This window comes from Petaurus breviceps, unplaced genomic scaffold (assembly GCF_028583685.1).
Source record: "Petaurus breviceps papuanus isolate PSGF00001 unplaced genomic scaffold, PetGlider_PUasm1.0 37, whole genome shotgun sequence".
NCBI lineage: Eukaryota > Metazoa > Chordata > Mammalia > Diprotodontia > Petauridae > Petaurus > Petaurus breviceps.
In genome coordinates this window covers 91160635-91173988 of record NW_027186296.1, presented here as the reverse complement: position 1 = coordinate 91173988, position 13354 = coordinate 91160635, and the positions used below count along the sequence as shown (strand labels likewise).

At 34.2% G+C, this 13354-nt stretch overlaps 1 protein-coding gene across 2 annotated transcripts in view; it reads right to left on the bottom strand.

Moving 5' to 3' along the window:
• ATRNL1 (attractin like 1) overlaps nt 1–13354 on the bottom strand; it is a 1293617-nt gene that overhangs the window by 1151303 nt on the left and 128960 nt on the right. For both annotated transcript variants that reach the window (XM_069099032.1, XM_069099033.1), the window contains exon 8: nt 8865–9120. In XM_069099032.1, the coding sequence (XP_068955133.1) occupies nt 8865–9120 (256 nt within the window). The remainder of the gene's footprint in view (nt 1–8864; nt 9121–13354) is intronic.

Genomic DNA, 13354 nt, shown 5'->3' with positions numbered 1-13354 from the left:
CACTAAAAAAAATCCATCATTATCCTATAATCATCATCACTACTTAACTAGTATTTAATTACTAGATTTTCTTAAAGTAGGAAAAGGAAGAGGAAGAAAAGGGAACAGTATTTATATACCACTTACTACAGGCCAGGCATTATGGCAAGCACTTCACAATTTTATTTCATTGGATCCTCACAAAAATCCTGCATGGAAGGCATTTTTGTTATCCTTACTTTATAACTGAGAAAATAGATGCAAACTGAGACTAAGAGATTTGCCCACAGTCACACAACTCATAAGTTTCTAAAGCCAGATTTTAAATCAGAGCTTCCTGACTCTGGGACCACAGCACTATTCCTTGCACCACCTAGATGTGGGAGGGAAGAATGAATTACCCATATCTAAATTGAAAACCATATAAATAGTTTCAGTAGCATGCATACTTCTCAATATACACTTTATTTGAAAACAAGTGTTTGTTTTGTTTTGCTTTATTTTTCTGTAGCACAGCTAATATGTTTTGCATGATATCACATGTATAACAGGTACCATATTGCTTACTTTCACAATAGTTGAGGAAATAACTAGAAGGAAAGAGAGAATTTGGAACTCAAAATTTAAAAAAAAATAATGTTTAACATTTTAATTTCATTTAAATAAAAAAGAAAACAAGGGTTATAACTCTTTAGTCAAACTGTGATTCCACAGTATACCAAGGTGATTGAATAGTACATGTTAGGTATTTATATGATATAGTATATGATATGACATACGATATGATATTGATATATGTGATAAAATCTTGACAATTTTAAAAATAAATTGTCCCATAAAATAGGAAATAACAATCACTAATTTTAAACCATATGTTCATCAAAAATAGGTTAGTTAGGAAAAATTCCTAATTAAAGTACCTATTTCTTGTTTAGAGTATTACTACACTAGCAGATCAGAAAAATGATAGATATAGTAATATCTGACTTTTAGAAAGACATGTGATAAAGTCTCTAAGGATATCTTTGTGGGTAATACATAAAGATAAAAATTGATAATAGGATGGCAGTTAGATTCAGTAACTGAAGATTCAATAATTGTGTGTGAAGCAGCCTGGCACGGTAAATAGGGTGTTAGTCTTGGATTCAAGGCCATATGACCCTGTTCAAATCATTTAACTTCCCATGCCTCAGTTGCTTACCTCTAAAATGTGGGGGCAGGGGTGGCTAGGTGGTACAGTGAATATAGGGCAATGACCCTGGAGACAGGAGGACCTGAGTTCAAATCCAGCCTCAGACACTTAACACTTACTAGCCATGTGACCCTGGGCAAGTCACTTAACCCCAATTGCCCTGCTTTCCCCCTCCAAAAAAAAACCAAATAAATAATTAAAATGTGGGGACTTGGATTAGATAGCCTTTAAGGTCCTTTCCAGTTCTAAAACTCTTATCCTATTAATATCCAGACCATAAAAGAAGTGATTAATGAATCAAAATTGTCAGAGAAAGCTGTTTAATGGACTACTAAATGACTCTCTGCTTGACCTTGTTCTAGACAACATTTTCATCAATTACGTTAATGAATAGATAAATGAAATTTTTACCAAATTTACATATGACACAAAGTTAAAGGAAAGAGTCAACTTACTAGGTGATAAATCATAGGTTGATAGAGCACGGAATTTAGAGCTAGAAGTGGTCTCAAAGGTCATCTAGCTCAACACCAGCCTTTTACAGAAGAGGAAACTAAAGCCAGAAATATTAAGTGATTTGGGATGTAAAATAACTTCAACAGAGTAAAGTTATAAGCTGATTCTAATAAGATTAAATTTAACCAAGAGTCACAAGGTAAGAAACATGGCAGAAGTGCTTCTGACATAATTTATTCATCCTGCAACATTAAAATAACAAGAAAACTTCAGTAATAAGAAAAAACAAAACACCTAAATGTAAGGTACAGCCTTCTCAAAGAACAAAGCAAGGGAAAATAAATCCTTCTTGACTTTTCCATGGCTTTTGATATCCTCTTATCCTCCCTCTCCTATCTGTATGATCATATTTTAGTGCCCTTTTCTGGATTTTCACAATGAGTATGCCCACAAACTGGAGGTGTTCCCAAAGAGTCTGTCCTTGGCTCCCTTCTCTCTCTACACTATCTTATTGGGTGATCTCATCAGTTCCCATAAGTTCAATAATCATCTCAATGAAGATAGCTATGTATCTAGTCATTATTTTTCTCCTGAGCTCAAGGCTCTCATCAATAATTGTCAGATATCTCGAACTCAACATCCTATAAACATCTAAAACTCTACCTATCCAAAAAAGAACTCTATCCTTCCAATTAAACCATCTCTTCCTCTGAGCTCACCTATTATTGTCGACAGCACCATCAGTTTCCCAGTCACCCAAGCTCACAAACTTGGTGTCATCCTACACACTTCATTCTTTATCACTCTATTCAATCTGTTGCCAAATCTTTGTTTCTACTTCTACTACATCTTTTTTTAAGCAATTAGGGTTAAGTAACTTGCTCAAGGTTACATGGCCAATTATTTTGTGCGGGTACCAAGTATCTGAGGCTGGAACTGATCCCGGGTCTCCCGACGTCAGGGCCGGTGCTCTTACTGCACCACCTGGTTGCCCCTACGACATCTTTCATATATTTTTCCTGCTTGCTACTTATATACTCACCACTGTAATACAGAAACTCATCATCTCATACCTTGACTATTGTAATAACATTTTGACTGGTTTCACTGCTTCAAGTCTCTTAACACTTCAATCCATCCAAACAAAAAGTCTTACCATGTCTCTGCTCATTCCAATGGTTCCCTATTGCCTCCAGGCTTAAATATAAGGTCCTCTGCTTGGTTTTTAAAGTTATTCATAACCTGGCCCCTTCCTATATTTCTTATCTTCTTATAGTTTATATTTCCATCCACATATTCTACAATACAATGGCACTGTCCTTTATGAAGTTCCTCACATATGTCACTCCATCTCATGACTCTGGACTTCATTGATGATTGTCCCAATAGCTGGAATGCTCTTCCTCCTCCTTCCTACCTCCTGGTTTCCCTGGTTTCCCACATGACTCTGCTCAAATACCACCTTTTATAGGAGTCTTTTCCAAGTCACTCCTCTCTCCCAAAAATATCTAGTGCTTTTCCCCTGAGATTACCTTTAATTTACATGACACATGTCTTCTCTGTACACTTTTTCAAATATCGTCTCCCCTATTAGAATGTCTTGCTTTATATCCCCAGCACTCAGCAAACTACCTGGCCCAAAAGAAAGAGTTAGCAAATGCTTGTTAACTAACTGCCAACTGTACCCACTCAAACTAGCCATACCTAACCCAACTAGATTGCAAGCCAAAGAGCTAGTGAAAATAAACCAACAAAAAGGCTCAAGCTTCAAGCCTTGACAATGGTAGATTTTATACTGGTCCCTCAAGATTCTGACTTGGTCAACTCCAGCTGACACTCTCCCCAATCATATCCTATAACAGGCACAGAATATTTATTCTGCCCAGTCAAAGGATGGAAAGGGAGATCAACTGTGTATGGTAAAGAGTATGGAGAAGAAATTGGTGGTGCAAAAGACCTAAGGGAAATAGAGCTATAAACCAGCTACACCCAGTTCTTATCCGTGAAGTTTCCACACAGCAGGAATCTAATATGAGGGCTCTTGCACCTCTGAACGCAAAGAGGCTATAGCCATCTAACTTTGAGAGCCTAAACAAAAGAAAACACAACAGCCATGGGCGAGAGAAATAATTAATAGTGCAGAGGCCAAGCTACTGTGAATTGAAGAGAAAGGACCCAAGGGAAGACAAATAAATCCATCCCCCAAGAGATGGACCTTTTGTAGTGAAATGAGAAAAAATTAGCAAGAGAACCAAGACACATAATACTATATAAGAGATTAATTATTTTTAAAAAGCAATGAAAGAGAAAGACAATAAATTCATCTTATTCCTATCCTTCCCCCCACAAGGTGAAAAAATAGCCAACTAGAAAGTCTGAAATGCTTAAAACAAAATATAAAAATAAATATTAAAAAATATATAAAATTTGCCATTGAAATTGAGCCAATTTATCAATCAATATCTATCAATATCAATCAATGATTAAGTGTTTACTATGCCTAAATGCAAAGCAGTTAAATACATGGTAGATAAAAAAGAAGGAGCACTATACAGTATATGTGGGAGTTGGAAGAGTCAGGAAAGAGTTTGTGTAGAAGATGCTGCTTTAGGTGCATCTTTTTTTTTTTTGCATGGGGGAAGGCAAAGCAATAGGAGTTAAGTGACTTGCCCAAGGTCACACAGCCAGTTAAATGTCAAGTGTCTGAGGGCAGATTTGTATTCAGATCCTCATGAATTCAGGGCCAGTGCTCTATTCACTGCGCCACCTAGATGCCCCTAGGTGCATCTTGAAGGAAGAGAAGGATTCTATGACATGAACTAAAGAGTGACCGTACTTCAGGGATGGGGGATGGCCCACACAAAGGCCTTAAGATCAGAGGTGGAATGTCTCTTCTGAGTAACAATGAGAAGATCAATTTGTCTGGACTGCACAGTTCAAGAAAGTGCAATGATGCTAAAAGAAAGGTTGAGAACAGATTGTGAAGGACTTCAAAATCTAAGTAGTTCCTATTTAATCCTGTGGGCAATTCAGTAGGGAAATGACACAGATAGGTCTGTGGCTAAGGAAAATCATTTTCATCAACTTCATGGAGGATAGATTAAAGTAGAGACAGATCTCCAGGATCACACTTTATAGAACCTGACAAAACAATAACAAGATTTGTCCAGATTAATAAGAATTCTACAATTTAAAGAAAAAAATTAAGTGGGAATGAAAGAAGAGAAAAAGTATTTATTAAACATCAACTGTTTCAGACACTGTGTTAAGTGCTTTACAGATGTTATCTCATTTGAATAGGCATAGAAGTTCCAAATTTAAAACTATATTATAAAGCAGAAATCATCAAAATTACTCAAAGTCAATCAGTAATATACACTAAATAAGGAAAAAGCAAAAATAACCCAGCACAGTAGCCCAGTGTTTTAGAAGCCTGGGGACTTAAACTACTAGGAATATCTCCCTATATAAAAAGAAATTATAGGAAAATTCAAAAGCAATCCAACAGAAAAATAAATTTAGACCAGCTTCCTAGACTTGTCACAATGAACTCCATATGGATAGGTAACCTAAAAATAAAATAAAATATCATATAAAAAAGAGGAAAATGGTAGGAAGTATCCCACTAGAAGGAAAATCTATAATTAAACAAGATATAGAATTAATGATAAAAGGGAAAAGATTTCAAAAAAAAATAAAATCAATGCAGTGAGAATAAGAAAAGCAGTCCAGTGGGGAAAAGTCATTTTATTAAATACTTCTGTAAGACACTGCCCAAAAGATAAGTGGCAAAAGGCTATAAAGTTTTCAAAAGAAGAATCTCAGATTATCAATAACCATATGAAAGTTTGCTCCAAAGCATTAAAAATAAGAATTTCCAATTTTGAACTACTTCAACTCTGACTTCACACCTTTCAAATATGTTAAGATTATAAAAGACAAATAATCAATGTTGGTAGGATGTCAGAAATTTGGGTACACTACACTATTGATAGAACTCTGAATCTGTCCAGCTCTTTCGGCAAAATAATTTGCAGTTGTTAGAGAAAAGTTGCTAAATTGTTTATAGTCTTTGCCCCAGCAGTCTAACTATTGAACGGTAAAATGCAGAAAGATATTCCCCATATGCGTCAAAATATTTATAGCAGTATTTTTTGTGGAAGCAAAAATCTTTAAATAAAATGGGCTTTCCTTGGCTGTAGAATAGTGAACTACATAAGGTTCAAGTTAAATTGAATATTATTTTTTCATAAAAAATTATGCACATGAAGAATTCATACAAACATGGGAAGACTTATATGAAATGATATAGAATAAGTACAACCATAATAAGAATGATATACCTAATAAATACAACAATGTAAACAAAAAGAATGCTAAGACAATGCTGAATTCTAAATTATTAGAATGGCCTAAATTATTCCTGAGGAAAACACTATAAAACGTATCTCCTTATTAGTCAAAATGTTTATGTTTTGGATGTTGAATGTTGTACACACTACTAGATGTGGAAGCTGTCAATTGATATTGTTTAATTTTTAGCCAAGGGGTAGGGTCAGAAGTCTGAATGCAAGAAACTGAGAAAGGTAGTAGGGAAATAGAAGCAATGGGGACAGAACCATTTCAATAAAAGGGAGAAGAGATATGGGACTAAATATGTAGGGGGTGACATTGCCAAATGAAGATTTTTTAAGCAGAGGTGAATTTATTTTCCTTGAAAAAAATATATTTATACAAAGGAAACATGCTGTAGCCATTGGAGAAGGAATCATTTAGTAGAAAGATGACACATGTAAAGATAAAGGGAATTATGGGTGTGTCAAGTTCCTAGAAGAGAGAAAGGTAATGGGATAAAGATTACAAATATAAGAGTTAATAAAGAGATCAAAGAAAAAAATACCCACATATGAAAAAAATTTGTAGCAGAACATTTTGTTATAGCAAAGAAATTAAAACTATGGCAGTGTACATCAGTTGGGAAATGGATGAAGAAATATGATACATCAATATAATAGAATGCTACAGGATTGCAAAAAAAATTATGAAAGGCATAATTTAAGAGAAACCTGGGAAGACTTGTATCAACTGATTCAGAGTAAAAGTGATCTGAACCAGGAATAGAATCTATACAATAAAAACAATGCAAAGAAAAATAATTTTAAAAGCCTTAAGAATTCCAAACAATGCAATAAGCAACTACAAATCCATAACTTGAATGGTGAATCCTGCTTCCCATCTCTTGACAAAGAGGGGATAAACTAGAAATATAGAATTAGACATTCATTTTCAGGCATTGCCAATGTGTGTATTCATTTTGTTTGACTATGCTTATATAAGGGTTATATTTGACTATGGTTTTTATACAAAGAAGTGCTTGGGGTGGGAATTATAAGGGGCTAGCAATTACAGTCAAAAAAGATAAAGAAAAAAGAAAATAGCATTGATAAAAATTTTAATACAAAAGTTCAGAGAGACACAAATAAAATAGCTTTGAAACTCATTCTGAATTTTATATGTACTTTGAAAAAAATGATAGATTTCATAGAGAGTTATGATTTTATATGAATTATTTTTCTATTCTTTGAATATGGAAATCGTCATATTTATTGATATTTGTCAAGCTCACAACATTTTTTTTCTAAACCAGAACATTCCACAACATAAATTTCAACAACTATGTATTGGAAAACATATTGAATACTACCAAAAAATAAAACTTAGCCTTGACAAGGAAGATCAGTTTCAGAGAAAAGGAGATGAAAGAAGTCACATCTTAATAGCTTCAAGTTTGTCACTGAAATAGGAAACAAAATTCTATGCAACTAGAGAGGAGTTTGAAGGTGGAATTAGGGGCTTGAAGGAAAGTATTAGAAAGCCTGAAGTAGCCACTTCTGGAAGTGTGTTAGTGAATTCATCAGAAGAGGATTTCTGTTCTGCAATAAGGACTCATTTGAGACTTGATAACATAAATACATAGTGGACTCAGTCCCAATCGTTGTATGACTTTCTCCAGCAATGATCAGCAACTCAGGAGGAGAGAAGGCAAAATGAAAAGGTAACTCAGCATTTACGGTTGGCAGGACAAGTGCTTCAAAGGTACCTATACTGTTGGGAACTAGCTTACTATAAGATTAAGGAAAAGGAGGCTGGAGTAAGAGTGGCAGAAAGGAGAAAAGCCAGCCAGGGACAGGGAAAAAGTTTAGAAGTGAATTTAAGAGTTTTTGGAGGATAAAGAAATAAGAGAGGGGGATTTGACACAGGTCAAAGCATTTGGGGTATTGACATCTGTGGCATGATCACCTACTCTAAGTGGCTATGTTAAATGAACCTAACCAAAGCAAAACTAATGAATAACCCCTCCAACAGCATCAAATACAACTGGTTAAACAATCAATGCTTGAAGATTGAGGTAGAACCCATTACTAATCAAAATAGGCCATTTTATTTTCTCCCGAGATCTAGCCTGAGAAGACTATGAGTCAGGTGCTGAACTTCATGAGAAATAAAAGTGACATGGAAACTAACAGATGACTGCAACAAAAATTTAGACATGGTCATATATCTATATCTTTATTTCAAAGAGACTGGTTAGTGTAGCTAAAGAAATGGTTTTGAAGCACCTATAGAATACAAGGTGTACAAAAAATCCTTGAAGGTCCTTTCTGACTATGAAATCCTATGTACTATTACCAAATGAATCAGTAAGGTTAAGGTTAAAAAATAAAACTTTATATAAACAAGAATTCTGAAATCATTACATATACCATAAAGATTTCAGGTTATTTTCCAGTCCTTATGTACATGAAAGGCTGTCTCTTCTAAAACCCTAAGGACATAGCACCACCTACTGGTACCATTTTAAAATCTAATTCACATTTCTTAGAAATTTTAACTTCTATGGAGAACACAATCAATCAACCAATCCACATTTATTAAGCACCTACTACATGCCAGGTATAATGCTATGCTCTGGGGAAACTAAAACAAAAAAATGAAAGAAGGGGAAAAATCTGCTCTCAAGGGGCATTTTTCTCAAAATGGAGATGAGAATATTTACTAAAGGATTCAATGATAAAGCCTAATAGAAAGATATCTAATAAGAAATTATCAGTCCCTAGCTTTTTGTCCTAATCTTAGACCACTCAGCATTCATTTCAAGATTTTATGAAAGACAAAGTATTCTCAATTATTGATGGGAAAGGGGATATCATTAAATACATTATTAATAGTAACTCACAGATATGGTATTCCTGTATGCTGCTTGTATAACCATATACTGCCGAGTATCCAAAAATTATGATCATGACAACATCTCTACTATCCAGCTCCATAATATGTGCTGAGTGTCCCTCCACAGCATACTGCTGACCGTGTCCAAGGACAGTGGGGGTTTTTGTACTCCATGACTGACTATGTATGTTGAAAACCCACAATTCATCTGTGACATTGCCATTATTTGTTTCAATTTTGCCTCCATACATGAAGATATTTTCCTGTAAATTAAAAAAAATTAAAAGAAAAAGTTATAACTATTTTCTCAGAAACAGATAAATACTGAGGTATTAACTTTTTTGAAAATTTAGTAATCACCCATAAAATGCACAAGACAGTATCTACCACTAAAAAAATAGTGATTTTTAAACTTATCTTTTAAAAAGATATTTTTTGAATTTTATTTTTAATTTTTTTTAAATATACATATAATTGAGTGGAAAAGTATTTCTGACTTTGCTAAGCACGTAGTACACCTATTTGTTTAACTTTAGTGCCCTATCTTGTCAAAGACTCACATATTGTTTCAGAATCTCCAGTCATATTTACATCAAAAATTCTTGAACTGGCCATTGGCCTCCCTCTCTGCAATAAGAGTAACCTTCAAGTATTTGTTAGCAAATGGAAAAGACAGGTATCTTCAGTTTTCATCAGTATTTTGTAAGATATGCCTCTAATACCTAGTCTCACACTCAAATCTTCTCTAACCTCCTGGAAAAAGAGTAAAAAAAGAAATTACAAAGCATAGTAATATCACTGATCTGTGCCAAACCTCACCTTTGTCCAATGAAAAGCTAGTTTCATATCAATATGATTAATTTGCAGAAATCTTCCTTTCTATTTTCTGATGTTTGCATTGCATCTAGATGCATTTTATATCTTCAGCCAAGACACAAAGGATTTTTGATTTTAAGGTAACCATATATCTTATCTTAAAATACATTTAAATATCACAAGGTTTTTAAATTTAAATATAAGGTGATTTTTTTCATAAAGTGAATAGAAAATAAACTATAAGACAACTAATATTTTATGGAACCAGGTAACATGACTTTTTTGAGAAGGTCCATGTATGGGTATAAAAGAAAATTGAGTTAAGATAGAAATTTTCAGAAAGATTTATTAACACTGAAACAATGCAACAAACATTTATTATGAACTTGCTCTATGCAGATTGCTGTGCTTGGTATTGAGACAATTTATATAACATACTGCCTGCCTTCAAAAAGCTTACCCTCTTAAAGAGAGATAGAACACCAACTTGGACAGCAAAAAGCATAGTTATTACATGATCAGTACTATAAAGAAATTCAAAAATATAGTGCTACATAAGGTCTGAGAGGGAATGTTATTATTGATAATGGGATCATGGAAGAAATAATATTTTGAGCTTTACTTTAGAGAATAGGTAGGAGACTCAGTATGCAAAAAAGGGGAAAAGGACATTCTAGCAATAGCGACTAACATGAGCAAAGTCTTGGAAGCACAAGTTCCTAAGACATATCTGTAGAACAGAGTACAATCTATTGTCAGTAGACAGTTAGAGGAGTGGAAAAATATAAGATAAGCCTTGAAAAGAAGCCTAGCAACAGGTTGGGGAGTGCCTTGGTTAAACAGGAGAGCTCCAACTTGATTCAGTAGGAATTGTGAAACTCCTTAAGATTTCTGGTATAATACTTTATAAAGGGTGGGGGATGGAAGGGAATAAGCATTCACATAGTACCTATGATATGTCAGGCACTGTGTTAAGCATGTTACAAATATTATCTCATTTAATCCTCACCACAACCCTGAAAAGTAAGTGCAATTATTATCCTCCCTTTACCTTTAAGGAAATTCAGGTAAACAAGGCTCAAGTGACTTGCCCTGAGTCCCATAGCTAGTAAATGTCTGAGGCTGCATTTGAACTCTGGTCTTCCTGACTCCAGGCCCAATATTCTATTCACTGTCCCACCTAGCTGCATTTACAGCTTACAATATGCTTTCTGAACAAAAATCATATATAGTAAAGTAGAAGTAGTATTTCTCTGTTTTACAGATGAGGAAACTCAAGTTTAGAATGGTTTTATGCCCTGTACATGGTCAATCATTGCTAAATAACAAGGGTAGAACTTCTATTTGTTTTTCCTGATTCTATGTCCTCAAAAACTACAATGATGATAAATTTGAATTTAACCTAATAACCATTCAAGGTTCTTAAGGAAAGGCATGACATTAATAAAAAGAATGGCTTAACAAGGTGATTTTAGCAACTTTGTGTCAAATGAAATGTAATTTGGAGGTGCTGGAATTAAGGAAGATAAAACTAGGAAACTTATAGCAAAGAAGTAATGAAAATTTAACTAAGGTAGTGGCTACTAAAATAGAAAAGGAGGGATAGCATTGAGATGCTTTTTTTATATTTCATTTATTCAGTGAATCTGTTATCTCATCAAGGTAAGTATTCCCTCCTTCAGAACAGATTGATGAAAAATAATTCCAGCAACACTAAGGAAAAAACAGTTGACATGAATTGGTAATAGATTGCCTGCAAGTGAAGGGAAAGATATAAAGGAAAGAGAAAAGGGGGAACTGTTTCCAAGCAGCAAGACAAGTTATGAAATCATCTGACAACACCAGAGTGATGCAATGCCAAAGATAGATGTCATCATCAATTTGACTTCATTCCCACCAACCCTAAGACAAATTTGATTGCTGGATAGTCTTCTGAAAATGAAACAATTTGTGTGTATATAGTTTCTTCTCCTGAATGGACCAACCTAAGAGGTGAACTCCAATTTTATTTAGTCTCATGAATATCTGGTATATCTAGTGGTTAACTTCTCTAGGCCCTAGAAATTTGGTTTTGTTTGAGCTTGTGTAGATCTGAAACTTAGAGAAGTGTAAGTCACTATATAGTGAAATCATAGAAATAAACCATAGTGACCGAATCAAGCCAAAGTAAGCAAAATGCTTCTCAAATACACATTTTAGGTTTTAAAACACAGGCGAAGCCTCTTTGGGGTTATCTAGGTGGATAGAGTATGAGGCCTAGAGTCAGAAAGATGTGAGTTCAAATCCAGACTCAGACACTTATCTGCTGTTTGACCCTAAGCAAGTTACTTAACCCCTAAACTGCCTCAGTTCCTCATTGGTAAAATGAGCTGGAGAAGGAAATGTCAAACCACTCCAGTATGCTTGCCAAGAAAACTTTAAATGGGTAACAAAGAATTGGACGCAACTGAAATGACTGAATAACAACAAAAAAGTGTCTTTAGTTAGAATGAAAGTACAATACTTCAAAGCATCAATTGTATTATTAATTGCAAGATGTAGAAAATTATATTCTACCAAATAGTATCTGCAGCATACACATACACACACACAAATTGACATTCTTAGTAATTAAATGATATTTTATTTTCTTAAGCATTATCAAGGATATTCGATTCAGATTTTCAATGAGAACAGAAGTTGTACAGTTTCCCAAAACTTTCAAAGTATAAAATTCTTCCAAATTAATCTGCCCAAAATAGAAAGAACACATATGAATTTAAACTGGCACATAGTAAGTGCTTTAAAATGTTTATATCTGCTATTCTCCATAAATAATATACAGAAAGAAAAGATGGTGGAGAGATCAACTACTGATGCATTTGCCTATCATCCCATATAAATGAAACTTTTATGAAAATAATTTATACATGCATCAAGGCCATTCTTGATGAGGGTATCTCAGACAGGCTTTCACAAATGATATTGCACAACAGATCACTTATTTACCTTCACATAACTCACTCAAAGATGTGGAGAATAAAATATCCTAATATGTTTATTATTTGTTGATTATGAAAAGTGTTTGAACTGCTTGAACAAAATGCCACCTTAACAGTTCTCTTCCAATAAAGTATCATGTGTGAATATTAAAATTATGCAAAATTATTTGAAGATGTAAGAGTAGAAATGACTTCATTTAACAATCCCCTCCTCTGATCATCAGTATTAAAGGAAACAAAAGACAGGAACCATAACCATTCAAAAGAATTTGACCTAACCATACCCACAAGAAAAAAACAAGTAAATGGAAAAGCCTGTTTGCTGTAAATGGACAAGCCAGATAAGTGCTCAGTTACTAGTTTAACTCAGTTACGTCTAGAAGTGAGTTTATACATACATATACAGATATGTGTGTATATGTTTATGTGTATATGTGTGTGTGCATGTATATAATGTTGTTCAGTCTTATCTGACTCTTTGTGACCCCCATGGATCATACATAGCATGCCAATACTATGGAGTTTTCTTGGCAAAGATACTAGAGTGATTTGCCATTTCCTTCTCTAGCTCATTTTACAGATGAGGAATTGAGGAAATTTAGGTGATAAGTGACTTGCCCAGGGTCACACAACTACTAAGTGTCTAGGACCGGATTTGAATTCAGGTCTTCCTGACTCCAGGCCCAGTATTCTATCCCCT